Source organism: Heptranchias perlo, chromosome 11 (genome assembly GCF_035084215.1).
Source record: "Heptranchias perlo isolate sHepPer1 chromosome 11, sHepPer1.hap1, whole genome shotgun sequence".
Lineage (NCBI taxonomy): Eukaryota > Metazoa > Chordata > Chondrichthyes > Hexanchiformes > Hexanchidae > Heptranchias > Heptranchias perlo.
Window position 1 is genome coordinate 50989542 of NC_090335.1, and position 27105 is coordinate 51016646.

Consider the following 27105-nt stretch of genomic DNA (forward strand, 5'->3'; position numbering starts at 1 on the left):
CCCACCCCAGCATTGCTCCCTCCCAACTGCATTACACGTGGTCATGGCTCTCCATTAAGAGGGGTGGGCGGGGGCACACCGCGGCAAGAAATTTAAATCGCTGATCTCCCAAGCTGCTGGTGGCAGCGCTCGGGGGAGACTCCCCCAATTCTGGGGAACTCCCGGTCATTCCAGGAGGGTTGGCAACCCTAACTGGGCAGCAGCCATTTGCAGCACTACTTAAAGGAATCATAAGCTGCAACTGGGTAAATATGGAAGCAGGTCTGGCAATGACTTTTTTTTTCATTATTTTTGGGATTTTGAAGCTTTAAAGACTTCCTTAAGTTCAGCTACTTGCTGTGTAGCATGCTCTTTACATTTCCCCACTACCTCTTTTCTATACTCTTATATACCTCTATAAAATCGCCTCTCAGTCACTTCCTTTCCTGGCTGAAAAGCTCAAGTTTCCTCATAACCCAGCCCCCTATCATTGGAATCAAAAAGCGAAATACTGCAGATGGTGGAAATCTGAAACAAAAACAGTAAACACTGGAAACACTCAGCAGGTCAGGCAGCATCTGTCGAGAGAACACAAGTTGATGTTTCAGGTATGGAATTCTTCCTCAGAGCTGGAAGATATTACCGATGAACAGCATTTAAAAAGGAACAGAACAAGGGAATGGAGGAAACACATTGACCACACACAAGAAAAGAAATAGAATCACCTGTAAAGTGCTTAGGTGGAGAACAGGAGTTGGTTAATGGCAAAAGTGATAAACTCATGAGAGAAAATAGTTGAACAGGCAGGATCTTTCCCTTCAGAAGGCATATTGATTGCTATTAACTAGGTTATTATTGTACAGATGATCCTTAAGTTTACTCCTGATAATCGATTCCATAATTTCACCTTGATTGGAAGTAAGATTAATGGGTCAGTAGTTGCATATGTCTGTGTTGTTGCCCTTTTTGATGGGCACCAGAGTCTGTTTCCAATCTTCTAGTACCTCCCCAATGTTCTTTGACTCCCTTGTAATAATTGTCAGTGCTTCACAAATTTCTTCCCTGGTCTCTTGTAGCACTCACGGATAAATGCCATGTATCCCTAGGAATCTATTTATTTTGAACCCAATTAGCTTGTCTAGGACTTGCATCTCATCATAGAAGGAAGCCATTCGGCCCATTGTGCCTGTCCAGCTCTTTGAACAGGCTAACCAATTAGTCCCACTCCCCTGCTCTTTCCCCATAGCCCTGTAAATTTTTCCCTTTCAAGTATTTATCCAATTCACTTTTGAAAGCTATTATTCAATCTGCTTCCACCACCCCTTCAGACAGTGCATTCCAGATCTTAACTTGTACATCCCCGATTTTAATCGATCCACCATTAGCTGCCACACCTTCAGCTACCTAGGCCTTAAGCACTGGAATTCCCTCCCTAAACTGCTCTCTCCTCCTTTAAGACGCTCCTTAAAATCTACCTCTTTGATCAAGGTTTTGGTCACCTGTCCTAACATCTCCTTATGTGGCTCGGTGTCAAATTTTGTTTCATAAAGTTCCTGTGAGGTGCCTCGGGATGTTTTACTATGTTAAAGGCGTTTATAAATGCAAGTTGTTGTTGTGTAAAAAAAAAAATTATCATGTCGATTTCTCCTTCAAACCCTTCATGATTTTGAACACCTCTATCAAATCTCCCCTTAACCTTCTCTGCTCTAAGGAGAACAACCCCAATTTCTCTAGTCTGTCCACGTAACTGAAGTCCTTCATCCCTGGTACCATTCTAGTAAATCTCCTCTGCACACTCTCTAAAGGCCTTGACATCCTTCCTAAAGTGTGGTGCGCAGAATTGAACACAATACTCCAGCTGAGGCCTAACCAGTGTTTTATAAAGGTTTAGCATAACTTCCTATCTTTTGTACTCTATACCTCTATTTATAAAGCCAAGGATCCCGTATGCCTTTTTAACAGTCTTCTCAACTTGTCCTGCCACCTTCAAAAACTTGTATACGTACACCCCCAGGTGCCTCTGTTCCTGCACCCCCTTTAAAATTGTACCAATTAGTTTATATTCCTTCTCATTCTTCCTACCAGAATGAATCACTTCACACTTCTCTGCATTAAATTTTATCTGCCATGTGTCTGCCCATTTCACCAATCTGCATGTGTCCTCCTGAAGTCTGTTACTATCCTCCTCACTATTTACTATATTTCCGAGTTATGCGTCATCTGCAAACTTTGAAATTAAGCCCTGCATACCCAGGTCCAGGTCATCTATGTACAACAAAAACAGCAGTGAGCCCAACATTGACCCCTGGAGGACACCGCTGTAAACTTCTCTCCAGTCTGAAAAACAACAATTCACCACTATTCTCTGCTTTCTATCACTCAGCCAATTTCGTATCCATGCAGCCACTGCCCCTTTAATCCCTTCAATTGGCTTCAATTTTGCTAACAAGTCTAATATGTGGTACTTTATCAAATGCCTTTTGAAAGTCCATGTACACAACAACAACCGCACCATGCTCATCAACCGTCTCCATTACTTCATCAAAGAACACAATCCAGTTAGTCAAACATGATTTGCCTTTAACAAATCTGTGCTGGCTTTCATTTATTCTCCCACATTTTTCCAAGTGTCAATTAATTTCGTCCCAGATTAGTTTCTCTAAATGTTAGGCTGACTGGCCTGTAGTTGCTGGGTTTATCCCTCTCCCTATTTTGAACAGGGGTGTAATGATTGCATTCCTCCAGTCCTCTGGCACCACTCCCATATTTTGTGGCCAGAGCCTCCGCAATTTCCAACCTTCCCTCAGCAACCTAGGTGACTTTTCTACTTTCAGCAGTCCAGCCTTTTAAGTACCTCCTCTTTATCTATTTTTATCCCATCCAACTTCTCTACTACCTCCACCTTTACTGTGACATTGGCAGCATCCTCTTCTTTAGTGAAGATGGATGCAAAGTTCTCATTTAGTACCTCAGCCATGCCCTCTGCTTCCACAAGAAGATCTCCTTTTTGGTCCCTAATCAGCCTCACTCTTCCTTTGACTACTCTTTTACTATTTATATGTTTATAAAAGACTTTTGGGCTCCCTTTTATATTACCCGCTAATCTATTCTTATACCCTCTCTTTGCCCCTCTTATTTCCTTTTTCAGTTCTGCTCTGTACTTTCTGTATTCTGCCTGGTTTGCTTCTGAATTATGAACCTGACATTTATCATAAGCCTCCTTTTTCTGTTTCATTTTAATTTCTATATCTTTAGTCATCCTTTGGATGCCCTTCCTTTCCCCCTCATGGGAATGTGTCTAGTCTGTACCAGAACTGACTCCTCTTTGAAGGCCTCCCATTGCTCATTTACTGTTTTAGCTACCAATCTTTGATTCTAATCCACCTGGGCCAGATCCCTTTTCAACTCACTAAAATTAGCCCTCCTCCAGTTGAGTATTTTCACATTTGAATGTTCCTTGTCCTTTTCCATAACTACTCTAAACCTAATGATATTGTGATCACTGTTTGCTAAATGCTGTCCCACTGAAACATGCTCCACTTGTCCCATTTCATTCCCCAGAACTAGATCCAGCACTGCTTCCTTCCTCATTGGGCTGGAAGCATACTGATCAAGAAAGTTCTCTTGCACACATTTCAGGAATTCCTGCCCCTCTTTGCCCTTCACACTGTTGTTTTCCCAGTCTATATTAGGATAATTGAAGTACCCCATTATCACTACTCTAAATTTCTTGCATCATTCTGCAATTTGCCTGCAAATTTGCTCCTCTATCTCTTTCCCACTATTTGGTGGCCTATAGTATACACCCAGCAGCATAATAGTTCCTCTGTTGTTCCTTAATTCTAACCAAATTCTGTCTGTGACCCCTCAATTACATCACCCCTTTCCTGTGCTATAACAGCATCTTTCATCAATACTGCTACCCCCTCCTTTTTTTCCTTCCCTATCTTTCCTGAATACATTGTAGTCAGGAATATTGAATGCCTAGTCATCCCTTTGTTTGAGCCAGGTCTCCGTTATTGCCACTGTATCATAATTCCATGTGGTTACTTGTGCCTGCAGCCCACCAACCTTATTTACCAAACTCCGTGCATTTATGCACATGCACTCCAAACCCTTCTTACCCTACTTCGCATTTCCCCCCCTGTCTGATCCCTCATATTTTTGAATTACTCTTCATTGTAATGCTATTTGTTACTCCCAGTCCTCTGTGCACCTTGTATCTACCCTCTAATGCTTCATCCTGGTGCCCCACCCCCGCCAAATTAGTTTAAACCCTCCCCCACAGCACTAATTAACCTCCCTGCGAGGACATTGGTCCCAGCCCTGTTGAGGTGCAACCCGCCCATCTTGTTCAGGTCCTTCCTGCCCCAGAACTGGTCCCAATTCCTCCATGCAACATTTCTCCAGCCACATGTTAACCTGTATTATACTGTTCCTATACTCACTAGCACATGGCTCTGGGAGTAATTCAGAGATTATTACCTTTGAGGTCCTGCTCTTTAACTTCCTCCCTAGCTCCTGAAACTCTGTCCGTAGGACCTCAACCCTTTTCCTACCTATGTCATTGGTTCTAACATGAATCTGTCCCACTGCCCCCTGCAAAATGTTCTGCACCCATTCAGTAATGTCCGTTACTCTGGTATCAGGGAGGCAACACACCACGTGAGACTCACGTCGGCCGTTGCTGTAACTCCTGTCTATCCCCCTGACTATCGAATCCCCTATGACAACTGCATTTCTACTCCTTGCTGTGCCCCATTGTGCAGTCATTTGCCCCACAGTGCCATGGACTTGCTCTAGACTGCACTCCCTGATGTGTCGTCACCCTCACCAGTATTCAGTACTGAAAACCGGCTTGAGAGTGCCACACTTCCGGGGGATTCCTGCACAGCCTGCCTCTTCCTTCCCTGCCGAATGGCCACCCACTTACTAGCCTCCTGAACTCTCTGTGGCTGTGGGGTGACCACCTCCTGGAACATGCGATCCAGGAAATTCTCAGCCTCCCATGTGCCCTGCAGTAACTCCAACCTCTCTTCAAGCTCAGAAACTCTGAGGTTGAGTTCGAGCAGCTGGATGCACTTCCTACACACGTGGTTATCCAGAACACATGAAGCATCCTAGAGTTCCCACATGGCACAGGAATTGCAGGCAATGGGTCTCAGCTGTTCCATCATTTTACTTAAAAGTTTATCTACTTATGTTTTTTTATATATATATATATATATTATATATATATATATCTTATGTTAGATATGTTTTAGTTTAGTGTCCCCTTAACTCCTATTCTTCATTAATTTATTATATATACCAGATTTTTTTATTTAATGTATTTCAGATCCCTTTAATGTTGATATCTGCTACTTAGTTGCTTTTAATTTTATCCCCTTAGATCTAATTAATTACTCTGATTATTTATTTGTATATTTACTTATTTACTATAATAAAAACAGAAAATGCTGGAAATACTCAGCAAGTTAGGCAGCATCTGTGGAGAAAGAAACAGAGTTAAGGTTTCAGGTTGATGACCTTTCATCAGAACTGGAAGAAGTTGAAGATTAAACATGTTTTAAGCAAGTACAGAGCCAGGCAAAGGTTGAGGGGGTTGGGGGGGGCGGGGGAGGAAAGAACAAAAGGGAAGGCCTCTGAAAGGGTGGAGGACAGGAGTGATTAAATGACGAGGGATGATGGTGCAAGGCAAGGAGGGTGGTAAAGGGACAAGTAATTCTTGTATTTGCTGCTCACGATGCGGTCTCCTCTACACTGGGAAGACCAAACGTAAATTGGGTGATTGCCTTGCTGAACACCTCCGCTCCGTGCGCAAGCATGACCCTGACCTTGCCATTTTAATTCCATGTCCCACTCCCACTCTGACCTCTCTGTCCTCGGCCTCTTACACTGTTCGATTGAAGCTCAACGGAAGCTCGAAAAACAGCACCTCATTTTTTGATAAGGCATTTTACGACCTTCTGGACTCAACATTAGATTTCAATAACTTCAGATCATGACCACTGCCCCCATTTCTTTGGACAGCAGGTGCTGATAATGGTTCAACTGTTGCCATTCACAGCTCCTCGAGACCCATCTTTTGTTTCTTTACTTGTCCCATCAATCAATCATGCCTACGTTGTGTTCAGTGCATGGTATCTTCCACTTCCAGTGTCTGAGTTAACTACACAGTGTTTGCAAAGTTCAGTTTATGAAGTTAAATTTGGTCAAAATATTAATCACCCAACTTCTCATCCTTGCCTCATGCTATCTGATTGTAAATGATTCCCTCTCCTCAGGTATTGTCCCACTTCATTTCAAAACCACCATCATCACTCCCTCATCAAAAGACAACCCTTGACCCTTCTGTCCTTGCGAACTACTGCTCCATCTCCAATTTCCCTTTCCTCTCCAAAGTCCTGGAATGTGTTGTCACCTCCCAAATCTGTGCCTATTTTCCCCACAACTGCCTTTTTGAATCTCTCCAATCATGCTTTCACCATGCCACAACACCGAAATGGCCCTAAGCAAAGTCACAAATGACATCCTCTGCAACTGTGACCATAGTGCATTATCCATCCCTGTCTTCCGAGATCTCTGCCGCCTTTGACATGGTCAACTACACCATTCTCTTCCAAAGTCTCTCCAGCTCATTGGGACTGCCCTCATATGGTTCCACTCTAACCTATCTGGTTGTAGCCAGAGCATATTCAGCAATGACTTCTCTTCCCACCCTTGCAATGTTACCTTTTTTTTTATTCGTTCACGGGATGTGGGCTTCGCTGGCAAGGCCGGCATTTATTGCCCATCCCTAATTGCCCTCGAGAAGGTGGTGGTGAGCCGCCTTCTTGAACCGCTGCAGTCCGTGTGGTGACGGTTCTCCCACAGTGCTGTTAGGAAGGGAGTTCCAGGATTTTGACCCAGCGACAATGAAGGAACGGCGATATATTTCCAAGTCGGGATGGTGTGTGACTTGGAGGGGAACGTGCAGGTGGTGGTGTTCCCATGCGCCTGCTGCCCTTGTCCTTCTAGGTGGTAGAGGTCGCGGGTTTGGGAGGTGCTGTCGAAGAAGCCTTGGCGAGTTGCTGCAGTGCATCCTGTGGATGGTGCACACTGCAGCCACAGTGCGCCGGTGGTGAAGGGAGTGAATGTTCAGGGTGGTGGATGGGGTGCCAATCAAGCGGGCTGCTTTATCTTGGATGGTGTCGAGCTTCTTGAGTGTTGTTGGAGCTGCACTCATCCAGGCAAGTGGAGAGTATTCCATCACACTCCTGACTTGTGTCTTGTAGATGGTGGAAAGGCTTTGGGGAGTCAGGAGGTGAGTCACTCGCCGCAGAATACCCAGCCTCTGACCTGCTCTCGTAGCCACAGTATTTATATGGCTGGTCCAGTTAAGTTTCTGGTCAATGGTGACCCCCAGGATGTTGATGGTGGGGGATTCGGCGATGGTAATGCCGTTGAATGTCAAGGGGAGGTGGTTAGACTCTCTCTTGTTGGAGATGGTCATTGCCTGGCACTTATCTGGCGCAAATGTTACTTGCCACTTATGAGCCCAAGCCTGGATGTTGTCCAGGTCTTGCTGCATGCGGGCTCGGACTGCTTCATTATCTGAGGGGTTGCGAATGGAACTGAACACTGTGCAGTCATCAGCGAACATCCCCATTTCTGACCTTATGATGGAGGGAAGGTCATTGATGAAGCAGCTGAAGATGGTTGGGCCTAGGACACTGCCCTGAGGAACTCCTGCAGCAATGCCCTGGGGCTGAGATGCTTGGCCTCCAACAACCACTACCATCTTCCTTTGTGCTAGGTATGACTCCAGCCACTGGAGAGTTTTCCCCCTGATTCCCATTGACTTCAATTTTACTAGGGCTCCTTGGTGCCACACTCGGTCAAATGCTGCCTTGATGTCAAGGGCAGTCACTCTCACCTCACCTCTGGAATTCAGCTCTTTTGTCCATGTTTGGACCAAGGCTGTAATGAGGTCTGGAGCCGAGTGGTCCTGGCGGAACCCAAACTGAGCATCGGTGAGCAGGTTATTGGTGAGTAAGTGCCGCTTGATAGCACTGTCGACGACACCTTCCATCACTTTGCTGATGATTGAGAGTAGACTGATGGGGCGGTAATTGGCCGGATTGGATTTGTCCTGCTTTTTGTGGACAGGACATACCTGGGCAATTTTCCACATTGTCGGGTGGATGCCAGTGTTGTAGCTGTACTGGAACAGCTTGGCTAAAGGCGCAGCTAGTTCTGGAGCACAAGTCTTCAGCACTACAGCTGGGATGTTGTCGGGGCCCATAGCCTTTGCTGTATCCAGTGCACTCAGCCGTTTCTTGATATCACGTGGAGTGAATCGAATTGGCCGAAGACTGGCTTCCGTGATGGTGGGGATATCGGGAGGAGGCTGAGATGGATTATCCACTCGGCACTTCTGGCTGAAGATGGTTGCAAACGCTTCAGTCTTGTCTTTTGCACTCACGTGCTGGACTCCGCCATCATTGAGAATGGGGATGTTTGCAGAGCCTCCTCCTCCCGTTAGTTGTTTAATTGTCCACCACCATTCACGACTGGATGTGGCAGGACTGCAGAGCTTTGATCTGATCCGTTGGTTGTGGAATCGCTTAGCTCTGTCTATAGCATGTTGCTTCCGGTGTTTAGCATGCATGTAGTCCTGAGTTGTAGCTTCACCAGGTTGGCACCTCATTTTTAGGTACGCCTGGTGCTGCTCCTGGCATGCTCTTCTACACTCCTCATTGAACCAGGGTTGATCCCCTGGCTTGTTGGTAATGGTAGAGTGAGGAATATGCCGGGCCAAATAGGTTACAGATTGTGCTGGAATACAATTCTGCTGCTGCTGATGGCCCACAGCGCCTCATGGATGCCCAGTTTTGAGCTGCTAGATCTGTTCTGAATCTATCCCATTTAGCACGGTGGTAGTGCCACACAACACGTTGGATGGTGTCCTCAGTGCGAAGACGGGATTTCATCTCCACGAGGACTGTGCGGTGGTCACTCCTACCAATACTGTCATGGACAGATGCATTTGCGACAGGTAGATTGGTGAGGATGAGGTCAAGTAAGTTTTTCCCTCGTGTTGGTTCGCTCACCACCTGCCGCAGGCCCAGTCTAGCAGCTATGTCCTTCAGGACTCGGCCAGCTCGGTCAGTAGTGGTGCTACCGAGCCACTCTTGGTGATGGACATTGAAGTCCCCCACCCAGAGTCCCCCAAAGATCTGTCTTTGGCCCTATCCTCCTCCTTCTCTGCATGCTGCCCGTGGTGACATTATCAGGCCCAGCTGTACCTCTCCACTGCCTGTGTTGTCAGACTGCATGTCTGACATCCAGTCTTAGATGAATCGCAGTTTCCTGCAGATAAACATTGGGAAGACAAAATCCATCATCTCGGCTTCTGCCACAAGCTCTGTATTCTTGCCACTGATTCCATCTCCCTCCCTGCTACTGTCTCATGCTGAACCAGACCGTTTACAACCTCGGCATCCTATTCAACCCTGAGCTGAACTTCTGACCCCATATACTCTCCATCACAAAGACTGCCTTCTTCCACCTCTCTAACATTGCCCGTCTTCACCCATATCTTAGCCCATTTACTGCTGGAACCTTCATCTATGCCGTTGTCACTTCCAGATTCAACTATTCCAATACTCTCCTGGCCGGCCTCCCATCCTCCACCTTCCGTAAACTTTCAGTTCATCCAGAACCCAATTACCCATACCCTATATCGCGGCAAGTCCCACTCCCCCATCATCCCTGCCCTTGCTGACCTACATTGCCACCAGCACCTTCAGTTTAAAATTCTCGGCATTGTGTTTAAATCCCTTCATGGCCTTGCCACTCCTTATCTCTGTGGCCTCCTCCAGCCCCCCCCCCCCCCCCCCAACTCTTCATTCCTCTGACTCTGGAATTTTGTGCATTCCCTCCTCCGTTCACCCCACCACCGGCAACATTGGCAGCCATGCCTTAAGCTGCCTCGGCCTCATGCTTTGAAACTCCCCCCATAAATCCTTCCACTTCTCTCCCTCTCATTTATGACTCTTAAAGCCCATTTCTTTGACCAAACTTTTGATCACCCCCCTAATATCTCCTACTTTGGCTTAGGATCCTTTTTTAAAAAAATCTGAGCATTATTCTATGTTAAAGCACCATATAAATATAACAAAAGCAAAATGCTGGAAATTTGATATAAAAACAGAAACTGCGGAAAACACTAATAAAGTTAGGCAACATCTTTGGAGAGAGAAACAGAGTTAAAGTTTAAGGTCAAAGACCTTTCATCAGAACTGGAAGAGATGAACTGTTTTTAAGAAGTACAGAGCCAGGGAAAAGGGGACAGGAAAAATAACAAAAGCAAGAGGCATGTGATGAGGTGGAGGTTTGGAGTGATTAAATGACAAAAGTAATGATGGTGCAAGGCAAAAGGATAATGAGACAAGTATAGAAACAAAAGATGAGTCCAGAGGAGGTGTAAATGGCTACAGCAGTATAGCAGAGATGGTGGGGGGGAGAAACATGGAAAATCTGGCAAAGAGAAGGCTCCTTTGGCCTGGGAATGTGGCAGAGAAAAGCAGGTAGACGCCAGGGGTGCAGACCACCCACTGGCCGTGTACCAATAGGGGATCCCCACCCCAAGCAGCAGCCCACACCTCCTCCATTCCCAGTGGCTCTGGTGCAGCCATCCTCAATTACCAGCACTTGCTGTCCGAGAGAAAATAGGAGCGGTAATTAAAGTTTAAAATTGTTAAACTCAATGTTAAAGCTGGAAGGCTGTAAAGTTCCTAGTAGAAAGATGAGGTACTGTTCCTCGAGCTTGCATTGAGCTCCATTGGAACAGTGTAGAACGCCCTCGACCGTGTCCAACCAATTTCCCGCACTTCCACCCTCACCCCTTCTCCCTCCCGGAATCGTGATTGGGTCCCCCTTCTATCCTCATCTTCTACCCCCCCCACCTCCACATTGAACAGATCACCTTTTGCCATTTCTGGCCACTTACAGCATGATTGAGGTCTGGGATTGTTCCCAGCGACTGGTGATGCCTAAATAACGAAATAAATCAGAACCAGGGAATTATGGGCCCATTGGTTTAATGTCAGTTATGGACAATTTGCAAGATGAGATTATTAGAGTTGCATAATATGATAGCGCCTGAAACAGGTGGGAGCTTAATTATAGAAATACAGAACTTGCATTTATGCAGCGTCTATCACATCCTCAGGATATCCTAATATGCTCCACAGCCAATTAATTACTCTTATTTGCAGTTGTTCAAATGATGCAGCAGAGCCATTATATCTCCTCGTGATTTTTTCCAGCCATTACACAAGTCTGCACCACTTCCAGACATTGTGCATATAAAGGGTATTTTCTGAAAGTGGGGTTGAGCAGTACCTGGAAGTAAATTTAAGGAGCCAAAAAAATGAAAACAGTGTTTATCTATTATTTTCTTCACTTTTTCTGCTGGCACTTAGAATCTCATGAACCTTTGCGCCAATAGCTTTGAATTTTTTTTATCAATAGGGTGATGTCACAAAGTGGCATGGAGGATGACCACTTCAGTCATCTCATGCATCAACTTGACTTCAATCACTATGAAACAGATGGTTGGGTGCTAGGCTGTTCCATCATTTGCCTGCAGATTCATGCCTGCACATAGGGTTTCCTTTCCCTTCAGTGTGGCCTGGTGCAATCAATCACAGGCACCATAGGAGATTGCAATTTAAAAAAAAATCTTTTGCTTCAGCTAGTGTCTACCACAGTAATTTCTCTTCCCCATATCCAAGACAGGAAATCCGGTGTCACTACGATGGGCAGTCACCTCTCCGGTGAGGTGAGAGTGACCACCCTTGACACCAAGGCAGCATTTGACCAAGTGTGACACCAAGGAGTCCTAGTAAAATTGAAGTCCATGGGAATCAGAGGGAAAACTCTCCAGTGGCTGGAATCATATCTAACACAAAGGAAGATGGTAGTGGTTGTTGGAGGCCAATCGTCTCAGCCCCAGGATATTGCTGTAGGAGTTCCTTGGGGTAGTGTCCTTGGCCCAACCATCTTCAGCTGTTTCATCAACGACCTTCCCTCCATTAAAAGGTCAGAAATGGGGATGTTCGCCAATGATTGCATAGTGTTCAGTTCCATTCGCAACCCCTCAGATAATGAAGCAGTCCATGCCAGCATGTGGCAAGACCTGGATTACGTCCCGGCTTGGGCTGATAAGTGGCAAGTAACATTAGTGCCAGACAAGTGCCAGGCAATGACCATCTCCAACAAGAGAGAGTCTAACCACCTCCCCTTGACAGTCAACGGCATTACCACCGCCGAATCCCCCACCATCAATATCCTGGGGGTCACCATTGACCAGAAACTTAACTGGACCAACCACATAAATACTGTGGCCACAAGAGCAGGTCAGAGGCTGGGTATTCTACGGCGAGTGACTCACCTCCTGACTCCCCAAAGCCTTTCCACCATCTACAAGGCACAAGTCAGGTGTGTGATGGAATACTCTCCACTTGCCTGGATGAGTGCAGCTCCAACAACACTCTAGAAGCTCGACACCATCCAGGACAAGGCAGCTCGCTTGATTGGTACCCCATCCACCACCCTAAACATTCACCCCTTCACCACCGGCGCACCGTGACTGCATTGTGTACCATACACAGGATGCATTGCAGGAACTCGCCAAGGCTTCTTCCTCAGCACCTCCCAAACCTCTACCACCTAAAAGGAAAAGGGCAGCAGGCACATGGGGACACCACCACCTGCACGTTCCCCTCCAAGTCACACACCATCCCGACTTGGAAATGTATCGCCATTCCTTCATCATCGCTGGGTCAAAATCCTGGAACTCCCTACCGAACAGCACTGTGAGAGAACCTTCACCACACGGACTGCAGCGGTTCAAGCGGCTCACCACCACCTTCTCCAGGGCAATTAGGCATAGGCAATAAATTCTGGCCTTGCCAGTGACGCCCACATCCCATGAATGAATTTAAAAAAACTACAAATACAGTTGGAAGCACCACCACAACATTTAAGTGAGATTGATCCCAGAAGATCTGGTGGGGTCAGGGTGCAGGGCCTATGAATCTCCTGTACTATTTTCAGCTTACTGTTGTATGTTTAGATGCTCCAACTATTAACAGAGTAGCCCAAAGCAATTAAACCCCCAAATAGTTATGAGCTTGACATCGAATACTAAGTTTATTAATCCACTGAGGACAGATGGAGTTTCTAGTTCCAGGAAACAAATACTGTTCCTACATTTTTAATAGTCTCTTAAAATATAGATGATATAGCATGAAACTGCCAGTTGAATAATCATTATGAAAAGATCACAAAAGTCTAAATGCCTTTAATCCTATTATTTTCAGCAATCTCATCAATACCACGATCAACTTGAGGATTTATTTTATTTATAATTTCACATAAAATAAAATATATTCACTATATTAATATTTTAAACATCACAGTGCCTAAAGGACTGATATAGTGCCATAAATTTTAGTTATTTTTTTACTGCAGAGTATTTACAACATAAGATAAAGGCATCTAGAAAGCCAATATTCTGAATGCATGCAACCAATAGGAGTCTCACCCATCAGCCTTGTATTTAGAAAATCAACCCTCTACTGTCAAGACTACAACTATTTTTGTTTTTCCAGGATTATTATAAATGAATTGAAACACTAACTATTTTCATTACAATGTCATTTGTTATAATTAGCAGCTATCTTGCAGAACACCAATAATCATGCCAATGGATTCTGCCCAGAACCAGGACTCACATTGGGCAGGAAAAATGCCAAATACTTTTTTGGTAGTGTACAAGTTTTAGTCATTCAACTTTATTATACTTTAGAAATTCACAGAATTAATTTCTGCAAATATCACTCAAAAAATTTCTGCAAATTTTGCCAGTTGAAAATGACATTCAGTGCTTAAAGACCATGTGCACTCACTATGAAAGAAAAGGCTTTGTTGGGCAGGAGTGCTCAGCTTCCCAACTAAACAGACTGAAAATATCTTCTAATTCTGCCTGCATAAACAAAATTAAGCAACTGATAAATCACTTAAAGATTAATTTAAAGCAAAAGTAAAATGTTGACACTTTTCCCAATTATCCCTTCTGTTCCAAATGGCATTGTAGCCTCCATAGGTTTTGCTTGCTATTTCAACCCATCTGTCATTTAAGCAATTGCTCATCAATAAAAATATAAATTCTCAGGTAGCTGACTTGGTATGAGTATATTTGAGTCCTTGTAAAAATTATGATATTTGATCCAAGTCTACATTATCACCTGCATATTTACCATAAGACCATAAGCGATAGGAGCAGGAGTAGGCCTTTTGGCCCCTCGAGCCTGCTCCGCCATTTAGTGAGATCACGGCTGATCTGATTTTTACCTCAACTCCGCTTACCCGCCCTTTCCCCATATCCTTTGACTCCCTTGCTGATCAAAAATTTGTCTAACTCAGCCTTGAATGTATTCAATGACTCAGCCTCCACAGCTTTTTGGAGTAAAGAATTCCAAAGATTCACGACCCTCTGGGAGAAGGTGTTCCTCCTCATTTCCGTCTTAAACGGACAACCCCTTATTCTGAGACTATGCCCCCTAGTTTTAGATTACCCCATGAGGGGTAACATCCTCTCAGCATCTACCCTATCGAATCCCCTCAGAATCTTGTACGTTTCAATAAGATCTCCTCTCATTCTTCTAAACTCCAATGAGTATAGACCCAACCTGTTCAATCTTTCCTCATAAGACAACCCTTCCATACCCGGAATCAACCTAGTGAACCTTCTCTGAACTGCCTCCAATGCAAGTATGTCCTTCCTTAAATAAGGGCACTATAACTGTATGCAGTACTTCAGGGGTGGTCTCATCAGCACCCTGTACAGTTGTAGCATGACTTCCCTGCTTTTATACTCCATCCCCCTAGAAATAAAGGCCAATATTCCGTTTGCCTTCAGGATTACCTGCTGCACCTGTATGTTGACTTTTTGTATTTCATGTATGAGGACACCCACATCCCTCTGTATCGCAGCGTTTTGTGGTATTTCTCCATTCATATAATATTTTGCTTTTTTATTTTTCCTTCCAAAGTGGATGACTTCACATTTTCCCACATTATATTCCATCTGCCAATTTTTTGTCCATTCACTAAACCTGTCAATATCCCTTTGCAGACACTTTGTGTCCTCATCGCAACTTGCTTTTCCATCTATCTTTGTATCATCAGCAAATTTGGCCACAAGACACTCTGTTCCTTCTTCCAAGTCATTAATATATATTGTAAATAGTTGAGGCCCCAGCACTGATTCCTGCGGCACCCCACTAGTTACAGATTGCCATTTTGAAAATGACCCTTTTATTCTGACTCTTTGTTTTCTGTTAGTTAGCCAATCCTCTATCCATGCCAGTATATTACCCCAACACCATGAGCTCTTATCTTGTGCAGTAATCTTTTATGTGGCACCGTATTGAATGCCTTTTGGAAATCTAAATATACTGCATCCATTGGTTCCCCTTTATCCACCCTGCCAGTTACTTCCTCAAAGAACTCTCATAAATTTGTCAGACATGATTTCCCCTTCATAAAACCATTTTGACTCTCCTTGATTGTATTATGAGTCTCCAAATGTCCTGCTACTACTTCCTTAATAATGGATTCTAGCATTTTCCAGTGACAGATGTTAGGCTAACTGGTCAATAGTTATCTGCTTTCTGCTCACTCCCTTCTTGAATAGGGGTGTTACATTTGCGGTTTTCCAATCCGGTGGAACCTTTAAAATAAATATTTATATATGTACGTATGGATAGGAGTTCTAATGAAAATATAGGGACAATGGGATGGCATAATAAAGTGAGGAAAAAACACTACTGATTTGTATTCACTGTTGTAATGTAGAGAAACATGGCAACCAATTTGTGCACAACAAGGTGCCACAAATAGCAAAGAGATAAATGACAAATTAAGCTGTTTTAGTGGTGTTGGTTGACGGATAAATGTTGGCCAGGACATTGGGAGAACTACTCTGCTCTTCTTTAATTAGTGCCATGCGATCTTTTATGTCGACCTGAAAGTGCAGATGGGACCTTGGTTAACACCTCATCCAAGAGAGCATTCCCTCAGTACTACACTGGTGTGTCAGCCAAGATCATGTGCTCAAATCCTAGAGTGGTCTTAAACCCACAACCTAACAGTTTAATGATTCTCAGTCAGCCTTCAAAGGATTGTGGAAGCACACTTGAGAACACGTGCGAGAGACACAATATCCAGTTCAGATCATAAGATGGTCCTATTGTTTACCTCTGGGTTACGCTATGATATAGTTTAGACATTGGACAGTGTAGACACACTCCTAAAGTTACGATGCTCAGACTGTCTATGAAAGTACTCCATTCCCTTCTGGAGATCCTGAGGAAATCCCTGGGCATTCATAAAAATAAGGAGTCATGAATCTGTGCCCACTTTTTCTCCCCAGCATCTGTGTGCTGGTCATTTCAGGACCTGGTTGGACATGCATATCGCTGCTACTGGGTCAGCTTGGGAAGTTGTCGTGCTGCAAATTACGCCCTGTGCAAAGCTTAATTGGTAATAGAATGGGAGAAACTTCAAGAAAAGTTGGAGAGTTCAGGTTTACCTTAAAAACTCAGTGAGGTAAAAATTAATCTTGGGCCGTAGCACAAAATGGATGATAGCGAATCAGCCGCCTGTTTAACACTCTGCCCGATTTTCGGCAGCCTGTTTTTAACACTCCGCCCGATTTTCGGCAGCCTGTTTAACACTCCGCCCGATTTTCGGCAGCCTGTTTAGCACTCCGCCTGATCTTCGGCGGATTGTTTAACACTCCGCCCGATTTTCGGTAGCCTGTTTAACACTCCGCCCCATTTCCGGCTGCCTCTTTAACACTCCGCCTGATTCTCTTTTTTTTTGAAGTCAATGGAAAAGGAAATTGGGCGGATTACAAAACGGGCTGTCGATTCGCTAACACCTGTTTTGCGCTACGGCCCAAGAATTCATACCCCAGTGTTTCAGTACCAAATACAGAAATTTGATATTTCTGGCTTCAAACAGGGAACAGGAAGGAGGAGGCAAAAAATAAAAAGGTGACAGCCAAGCTACATGTTTGAATTTGTCCACCCCTCCGTGTACTGATAGGAAAATGGTTTTAATATTGCCCCACTGTTAACAGATTTTAACCAGAGGCATGGAACAAAGGAGTCACATCCACAGTGGAGGTGGGGGCTGCTTCTTGATTGACTTTTGCAGAACACATAGGTTTTGAACACTCAAGTCTAAGCTCTCTCAACTAACTAGGCTGGTGTTTGTTCCATTGCATTGAAGGTCTGCTCCAGGATTTAGTTCCTCTATAGCAATCCATCATTGACTCAGTGGGGCCTCTCAGCCTCTGATCATTTACAGGTATCCCTCAAGACATTAGTATCTGAAATAGGTAGCTGTGTAGAATATACCCTCCAAGGAACCTGGTGTACTTCCCTATTTTGGATCTTAGAAAATTAATTCTATTCCCGAAGTCAGTGATATCCAAGTTGGATGCCTAGTCATCAATTGTGCAAGCAGTGCATCCCAGAGATTGGGTAGTGCCCATAGACGTAAAGGATGTATATTTTCACTCGAGTTTAGCCCTGCAATTGGTAATTTCTCAGGTAATATTTTTAGAGTGTAAGTTCTTAGTTAATATTCCTTCCTTTTGGTAGTCCCTTTCAGAGTCTTTACAAAGTGTATTCCAGCAGTCACTCCACACCTATGTCTGCAACATATGTGGACTGGTGTTAATGATGGATTTCCAGTGATGGATTTAGCAGTAATTATTTTTTAGGGATTTCTCTTTGAGCACCTTCCAATCAATTTGTGATAGTGATGGATGCATCCCTATTGGGCCGGGGGAAACAAATCTGCAAGACAAATGAGTGCAGAGAAGTGGAAATTTCTACCATCCACATAGCTTTTCAGTCATTTGGTATTTCAAGCAGAACACCAGCGCTGCATCAACAAGCACGGGGGAGGGAGTCATTCCCATTTACTATGTCAGAATGATGTATGGCTAGCACTCTGGTGCCTGAACTAAGGAATTACTCTCCATCTTCACCTGGTAGGAGTGGTGAACACAAGGGTGATGCCCTCAGTTGCTTTACGTATTCATCAACTTGAGCGAAAGATACAGCTTCAGGTGATTCAAGAAACATTCTGCACATGGGTTGGCTGAAGATCAACTCATTTCCTCCCCAGAAAATCATCTCAGATCTCTGTTCTGCTCTAGGAAGGAGGGACATTCACGTGGAAGTATGCTGGCCTCTCCTTTTCCTGTACTTGGAGATTTCTGTACATGGTTTCTCCCTTTTGACAATCCCCTAGGTGCTGCAGAAGGCAAGTGGACCTGGTGAACTCATTCTGATCACCTTGCCTCATCATCTGAGGTTTTTAGTTATTTGGGCAATGATCTACCAACAAGATCTGCTCTCTCAGTGGGATGTCAGATTTTGCATCTAGAGCCAGATACTTTTGGCTGACAGCATGGTTAATGAATGGCATTGACTTCTAGATCATGGTCTCCCTATGTGGGTGATTGAGACCTTATTCAGTTTCAGGAAAATTTCCACTATCCAAGGTTTATTATGTCAAGTGGAAGAAATTTATGGAATAGTATACAACTAGTTCTGATATGCTTTGCCATGTGTGAGGTTCATTTTATTCTAGAATAACTGCAGTGATTGAGTTTAGTCTGAAGCCCAGTCCATTCTAGTAGATGTGGCCATCATCATGGCCCTTCATGAACCATTAGCATCAGGTCCAGTAGGTTCTCGTGGCTTTGTGTCTTGCTTTGAAAACTATATGGAAATTACATCCAACTAGACTTTATTTGGATGTAACTTCCTTATAGCTCATATAAGTGGGGCTTTAATGTAGTTGTCATAATTTTTAGGATATTCCAGGGTTCAGCATCATTGGTCACTCCTGTAAGCAGATTTCATGTCCCCTCTGATCTGGAATGCACCAATTTCTGCCCACTATCCAGTTAAACAATAGCATGAGCAGGGATCATACCAGAGAACCCTTACTCCATACACTGGCTTCTGAAATAACATGCTGCCACATGAATTCTCTTCTCTTTATAGAAGGCAGGCTAAATAAAGACAAGACACAGACTTTGGACTTAAGTGGTTTATTTATGTAAGACATGAATGAAGAGTAGACAATTTCCATAGTGGGAATTTACATTTCCCTATAGTCCTCAGTTCATCAGATGAGACCCAATATTCTTTCTCTCTAAAAATGGATCCCAAGACAGAAGACCACTATCACTAACTTAACCCTTCAAAGTGAAGCTGGCTCTGGCTTTAAATCACAGACCATCTTTTGTTGCTAGTTACAACATTCACAAAACTCTGTGATTGAGAGAAAGACTGTCGTGTCACTCCCTTAAATGTGTAGGATTTCTGCCCATTGAGCTGTCAATAACAGGACTACAGCAAACCAATGTGCTGCCCCTTTCTTCAAAGGACTCCTAAATAGTTGTCAAAGTCACTATGGCGAGATGAGTGTACCCTTTGATATGGAACAAAAAAAGCAAACACTGGAGACACTCAGCCGGTCCTGTGACGTCCATCAAGAAAATACCCTCCTGAAACATCAACTGACTTGTGTTTTCTTGATGGATGCTGCCTGACTTGCTGAGTGTCTCCAGTGTTTTCTGTTTTTGTTTCAGATTTTCAGTATCCACAACATTTTGCTTTTTGTTCCTTCTGCCGTTTTTTGGATGAGACGTTAAACCCTCTCAGACGGACGTAAAAGATCCCATGGCACTTTTTGAAGAAGAAATGGGGAATTCTCCTGTTGTCCTGGCCAACATTTATCCCTCAACCAACATCATTAAAGCAAATTATCTGGTCATTTAACTTATTGCTTTTTGCAGGACTTTGCTATGCACAAATTGATTGCTGCGTTTCCTACATTACAAGAGTGACTGCACTTCAAAAGTACTTAATTGGCTGTAAAGTGCTTTGGGACGTCCTAAGGTTGTAAAGGGCACTATATAAATGCAAGTCCTTTCCTTCTTTCTGTCCTTCTTGCCTTCTTTCATTTCTTTTGATATGAGGTCAAGAGGCTCCCAAACATGTGCCTGACTATGCCCTCTGCTGTGCAAATGGAATAAAATGACACTCTAGACCAATAGGCGTTGCAAGGAGCCATCTCTGATATTGGCACGAGATGTTTGCGATTGTAAATAATGATCCCCGAGTAGCTAATTATCACTTTAAATCCCAATTATGAGCCTAAACAAACTTGCATCTTGAGGAAAATCTAATGGACAAACAGCCTAGCTTCAGGATTCTGGCTACTGTAAAAACAAAAGGACACAACCTTGGGAGTTAACCCCTTATGTGCTGATTAGCAGTACAGAAATATAAGTTTAAAAGGCCAACACAGGCAAAAATCCATTTTGCCACATAGTTCTTAATAAACTATGGCTCCATCTTTCAAAACTTCTCAAACATGTGATTTGAGGTTTCTTACCTGGTGCAGTATTATTAATCGTTTTAGTTTTCAGCCTGCAGAGTTAGTGAGCTGCAGGGTTTCATTATAGATTGGCCCTATTTCATTTGACTTAAGGATAGACGAAATTTTGGACTCACCCAGATTTTTTCACGAGGTGGTATTACAGTTTCATTTGGGTGAAAAGATTGTTGTACCCTCCTTATCCAGCTCCCTATCACTCAGATATGGGGGTGCATTTTACCCTTTGTTGCACCTGAGGAGCAGTTCCCAAATGCAACGAAGAGGAAAAAGGAAGGAAGACCCATTACATCAGGTCTCTGCCCCACTGTGCTATTCTAGGATTTGCCAGATGCGCAATACTAGGCCTAGAGTAAATGCAGACCCAGCATAATCATTCAAATGAGGCAGGAGAGGGTACTCCCAGCATTGTTCAACTATTGAGTATCCAGGGAGAGGGGTACCTGAAGAATCCAGGAATCGGGGCATGTGTTGGAGTCCCCGCGAACTGGAAGGTTGGGGGGGAAGGGGGTAAACCTGGGAACATCCTGAAGATTTGGGGGCTGGACACTCAGAGGAATACCTACCCTGATGATTGATCGGGTAAACTATAAGGATAAAATTACTGGAGTTTCCTTTTAAATTGTTACAACTAGGTTATAAAACTATTGACAGCTATGCAGAATATCTGTTAGGGTTCAATGGAATGCTTTATTTAGCACAGTCATTCTGCATGGGTGTCAAATGAAATTTAGTGTGCACAAGTAGAATACATTTAATTTTACTAAAATTTATTGAATGTAAAGTGCGAAGGCACATTGATCTGTAACGTAATTATTACATTGCTTGAAAGACACCAATAAAGTGTAATCTATTACTCACAAAAATATAATGTACTCACTATAACTTTATTTTATAGGCTATTCATTCTGTCAGCTGGCATCATGAAGGGAGGCAATTCATGTGTAGCCATTCAGATGGTAGTTTAACCCTTTGGAATTTGAAAAACCCAAGCAAACCTTTTCAGATCACAGTACCACATGGTAAGTATTTCTGAAAGCTAATAGGTAAGTGCAGGCATACATTGCTTTAATTTGCATAATGTCTTTTAATATTTTTTAACAATCAACGTAGAACATTTACGACTGAATTTGTTTTTTCCTGTAATTTTGAGTTTTGCTAAAATAGATACCTTCCGATGGCCTATAAATTGGTTCGCTTCGGCCTGCCGGCATGAACTGGTTGCAGGGAACGATCCCTGTGCCAGAATTGGTAGGCCCGAGGCACACCCGATATTGGGCCTCCGATCTCATTTAAATGAGACAGCAAACTGCAGCCACCTTAAGTGTGTCCCCAGACAGCTCGGCGGCAAAGAGGATTTCAATTTCGGGTTACTGCGTCGCCAGCAGCAGCACTTAGGCAAATCCTTTTTGGTGGCGGCCCCTTTAAACACGGCTGGTTAGGTTGGATGTAGACCACATTTTCCTGAATGCAGTCGGCCTGGCTCCAGCTCCATTCAGGGCAACCCAACTTGGAAAGGGGGCTTCAAACTGTTGTTAGGCCTCATATTTGCACATGCAAAGGGCCTAACGGCTGTTTCAGGTGCAAGCCCCGGATGCCTGTTTTTCTGCCTTTGAGGAGCCACTTTCCCCACCCGCTATTTTGGAGGCTTATGTGCGCTAATCCTCCTCCATAGTTACGCAATCTCCAGGGAGAAGCAAAAGTACAAAGAGAAAACTTTGGGCTAATTTATGAAATCTCTGGGAAATTACTCTCCGACCCTAACCTTAGAATTAGGGCATAAACCTAAAATTAGAGCTAGGCCATTCATGAGCGAAATCAGGAATCACTTTTTCAAACAAAAGGTAGTAGCAATTTGGAACTCTCTCCCCCAAAACAATGTGGATGCTAGGACAATTGGAGCTTTCAAGATTGAGATAGATAGATTTTTGTTAGGTAAGGGCATCACGGGATATGGAGCAATGGTGGGAAAATGGAGTTGAAGTGCAGATCAGCCATGATCTAATTGAATGGCGGAGCAGGCCTGAATGGGCTGATTGGCCTACTTCTATTCCTAATGTTCCTATATTTCCTATGAAAGTAATCAAGCAAGGTTTAAGAGACCATGATGACTGATATCACTAGTCCCAGTTAACTCACCTACCTTCTATAACTCGAGATATCTTCCACTCGCGGGAGCTCCTCCAACTCCCTTTTCAAGTCCTGTAGCATATCTACAATTAGCACATTTACTGAGAACCTACCCGTGAAGACTCTGTGAAAAGCAGAATTTGCTGGCACCCAACCCAACTCTGCGTTTTATTAACTTGTAATGATGCTAATGATTTCTCCCCTGCCTATCTAGCTCAAATAACTTGTCTATTCAGACAGAATGTGACCCCTTCATTATTTTAAAGACCTATCTCCTCAAAGTTCATGAGTAGAAAACCCCCATTCAACAAGTCCATCCTGATAATTAAGGGCCTTTAAACTAGGTATCAATCAACCATTTCCAGGGCCTTTATATCCCCTGCCATGTAAGAGGACAAAAACTGGGTACAGTTTTTAAGATGCAGCCAAACCAAAGCATTCTATAAGGTAAGAATTATATTTCCAATTTTATATTCAATTGTCTTAACTATATACCTTATTCACTTTCGTAACTCCTTCACACACTGGTCATAATCGTCAAGAATGATTTTAAAAGTGCTTCAGTTTTCATCTGTGCAGCAATTATACCCACCTAATAAAATTCCTTAGTCAACTTTACTCAAGTCCTCTGTCATTTTTGTAAATTTAGGATTTTTACAATCTAATTTTTATAACATTAAATTTTCAGCAGCACTAGCTTGGCTGATCAAGTTAAATCTAATGATGCGATGGTCTCTGTTGCTCAGCTATTTGTTCTGTTGGTCCTCAGTCGGGAGGCAGCAGTGGTTCAGGGGCCCTTCCCTTTTAGTGCAGCAAGATTTCGGGGTCAAATCATCAGCCATCATGTAGACAGATGCATGACTTCCAACTCCTCCTGCACAAAGCCAAGAGACAGAGTAAAAGAATCGACCCCCTCCCTGTCACCATTAAACAACTCTGCCAAAGGGGAAAAGTTTTGATGTCCAGGTTGAGCAGATCCTGGGATATGACTGATTGATCCAAAGCAGACTTGGGTGGCAAAAGTTCAGTTGCCTCGGTAACCAGAACGTTTGACCCAATGTCGTGCCTTTCTCCTTCATGCTCAGGTTTGTTCTTACCGGACCCCTCGGAAAACAGAAGAGACTACCACAGATTTCTGAACTTTTCAATCTTTCGTGAATGGAAGTACACAATATTGTTTTCTGCCAGAAACCCACACCACTCTGGGAAACACAGCTCAATGGATTCTGGATTGGGGAGGGATGAGTGACCTGGCCACACATTCCAGCTAGGTGCTATCATGTTGACTCCGCATTATTAGTCAGAGGTATTGGATGTCAAGGGTTCAGTATCAGGCCGTTTGCTCTATCTCACCGTTCATTACGAATATGTGTTGCTTCACTTGTTGGACATGTACGTTCCATGCAGTGGTGCAAATGAGTACGCTTCTTTAACCAGGTGTTTACCCATCTCGATTCCATTGGCGCCATTAAGTGTACAGCCCTTTGGGAGCAGATGGGATTTTAATTGCATCCTCAAGGCTCAAGACTGCACTGGTCTCCAGCATGGATTTTTGGAGCCAAAACATCCACATAGAACTAAGAGTTTACAGATGGAAAGAGGTCATTCGGCACAATGAGAATGTGATTTTTTTGCTAGAGCAATCCAAAACTAATCTCTCTGCTCCACTTTCTCCCCATGGCAAATAATAGATCTGTTACACTATTTATTCAGTACATTAAGACAGATGGAGGAAATTCTATCTGATTGCAGCAAGCAATAATTATTCCCTTTTGGAAGCAGAAAAGAGATTCCTCTGATTGATCCATGCATCGTGGAATTTTGCTACTGTCGGTCTGTGCCAAAGTCTTTTCATCAGTCCTGAGCAGCGAAAGCGCACAATTTGTCTGATTCTAATGGCGCCAACAAAATTTGGGCTGCATGCTGGGCTTCACCACCAACATGATTTATGTAATTAGATTATTGGTAGAAAACTAATGAGAGTTCAACTGACCATTTTAAGTCACATTTATTGATCTTGAAAAGCCTTGTAGCTGCTGGCTGACTTGGGTGTGCCAACAAAATAACTGCAAATGTTTCAATTTTAGTGCAGTAACATCACTAACTATATTCTCATTGGAAACCAAATGGCCACTGAGTTCATTAATGATGGGTTATGGCCCCAGAACTCTGAAAAGCATTTGTTGACAGAATTATGGTGGCAACAATGGCTGAGTCATGTGATTGGAACTACACCAAATAGAAGCAAGAGCCCATTAGAGGAAGACAGAAAGTTGGGAGAGGGATGAAGAAACTAAGGAATGGAAAAATTGGTAAGAAGCCAAGAAAGGCAGTGAGAGTCTAAAGAGAGATAAAGAAAGTGAATAAAGAGATTGAAATGATGAGCAAAGATGAATTTATATGTAATCTGCAAAGTTGAAATTGATGGTCCAGATCTGGACTGTGATTTTTCTTTTGTCCATCCTTTCAGACCTGCATGATGGAGTAGATATCAATAACTGTTGACTTCTTAGAAGGTGCAGCAACAGAAGTTGAAGATTATTGACGCGTTGTATGCAGTGATAGAAATAGAGATGCCTTACAGACTAAAAAGTTGTGTTGAAAATATAAACCGATAACACGGTTGGGAAATAACACTAAATTAAATTAAGTTCAAGCCTCATAGAAAAAAGATACATTTTCCTTTTACAACAGTAAAAAGAATCAAAACTAAGTGAACATCCTGTCAAAATGCTAATAACAAAACAAAGATCAAGTGTAGTATCTGTTCCTATCAGTTTAATATTTGATATATCCCCTATCTGGGGACCACATGTTTAATTGAATTTTGGAACAGGGAAATGGAATAGGGGCTTGCTCCATCTACTTCATGTGTCAATCTGGTATTGCAGTGTTTCCAGGAATGGCACAGCTTTCTCCTTGGGGTGCGGTGGGGGGAGTCCTTAGAATAAAAAAATACAAAATAAAAAAAAAAGCCTGATTACATTAACAGCCAATCTGAACTGGTCTTTCTGTTGGAATAATCAGTGTCCACTCCAAATATTATAACAGTTTCCCTGAAGAACTGCCACACCAGAAGAAGGAATGTCTCTTCCTTGTTTGCAGTTACACTGTGTTTTATTTTGGTCTTTTACTAAACAGGAAAAGTCCAGCGGGATGGGAAAAAACCTGAGTCATGTAAACCAATCCTAAAAGTAGATCATAAAACGTGTAGAAATAGGTAAGTGCAGTATTTTGTATTTATCAATTGTATTTTTAGGACTACCTCTGTAAAGTACACACTGCCAGTAAAAAGGCTTTTCAACAAACTGAAAAGAAGTTGCTAAATTTGGGCACAACAGAACTTTGCTACTTCGGTGCAGAGACACTTCACAACTGCTGTTGTTGCTGCTCTTTTGGCTTCTTTACAAATCTTTTGCACAGTCAATTGCTAATTTCCTGACACATGTCAGTGCCTTCCTACCACTAATCACTGCTGTGCCTTTGGAGCCAGTCATCTTTGAGTTTAATTTGATACTGCACAAGGAGAATCCATGTGATGTAATTTTTGGGGAGATTAAAATGATTAATTAACTCTAAAATGTGACCCCTCTCTGGAAAGGGCTACACATTATTGTCCGAATGTTACATGATATTTCCGATGATTCTCATCCTTGTCCAATCCAGTAGTTCAGAATTCTTCTGTACCTCTAGTAGCTAAAGAATTTTCAAAGAGTTTAAGTTGCAAACTACATTACTTGGCTCTTTGAATGACAGTTTTTCACTGCAGGGAGTGCAGAATTAGTCTTATAGGGTAAAGAGGAAATCTTGCCTACTATCATCAAAAAAAACTTTGAAGAAATGCTCAGCAACGTTTAGTTTTAAATACATTTGAAGAAGTATTTTTTTTCTTCCACTCTCTCTTTTCATCTCCTCAAGTTGGTGATCATGCATCCCCAAATGCTAGCAATTTTCCAGTACCATAACCAAGAAACCATTCTTCATGTGTGAACCTGGACAGTGAATGTTCACATTCTACTTCTGTCCTCATTTGATGTTCCAGGCACGTTACAAGAAAGCAGGCACAACTTGGAACTCCGCTTGGATATTTTCCTGCCCTCTCCAGCCTAGGGTCCTGATGATCATTTTAGTGCCCCCTGTTGAGATCAGCTAAATCAGTATTCACCAGAGATCAAACCTGCAATGTACCTGCTTTGTATGGCTCAATGCCACATAGCAAGGTATATTTCAAACCGAGGCTTCAAGGAGCCCAAAGTGTTATTTTTTTAAGCCAGTGGTGGAATATGAGAACGAAGATGTTCCTAGCCATAGGGTCCAGAGGTGTAATCTTTCAGCTAAAGAGCCTGAGCTCACAGGCCCTGAATTTGAAAACACAATGCTGGCAGAACAACAACTTGCATTTATAAAGCATCTTTAACATAGGAAAACATCCCACGATGCTTCACTGGAGCA

General features: G+C 43.2%; 1 protein-coding gene and 1 non-coding gene across 3 annotated transcripts in view; both read left to right on the plus strand.

Annotated features, from left to right (window-relative positions):
• The window catches only part of LOC137326962 (syntaxin-binding protein 5-like), a 398728-nt gene that overhangs the window by 181779 nt on the left and 189844 nt on the right, over window positions 1–27105 (plus strand). For both annotated transcript variants that reach the window (XM_067992335.1, XM_067992336.1), the window contains exons 9-10: window positions 21422–21545; window positions 25795–25873. In XM_067992335.1, the coding sequence (XP_067848436.1) occupies window positions 21422–21545; window positions 25795–25873 (203 nt within the window). The remainder of the gene's footprint in view (window positions 1–21421; window positions 21546–25794; window positions 25874–27105) is intronic.
• On the plus strand, window positions 25373–25569 carry LOC137327552 (U2 spliceosomal RNA). The gene has a single exon (XR_010964495.1). It is a non-coding gene; the product is annotated as a U2 spliceosomal RNA (small nuclear RNA).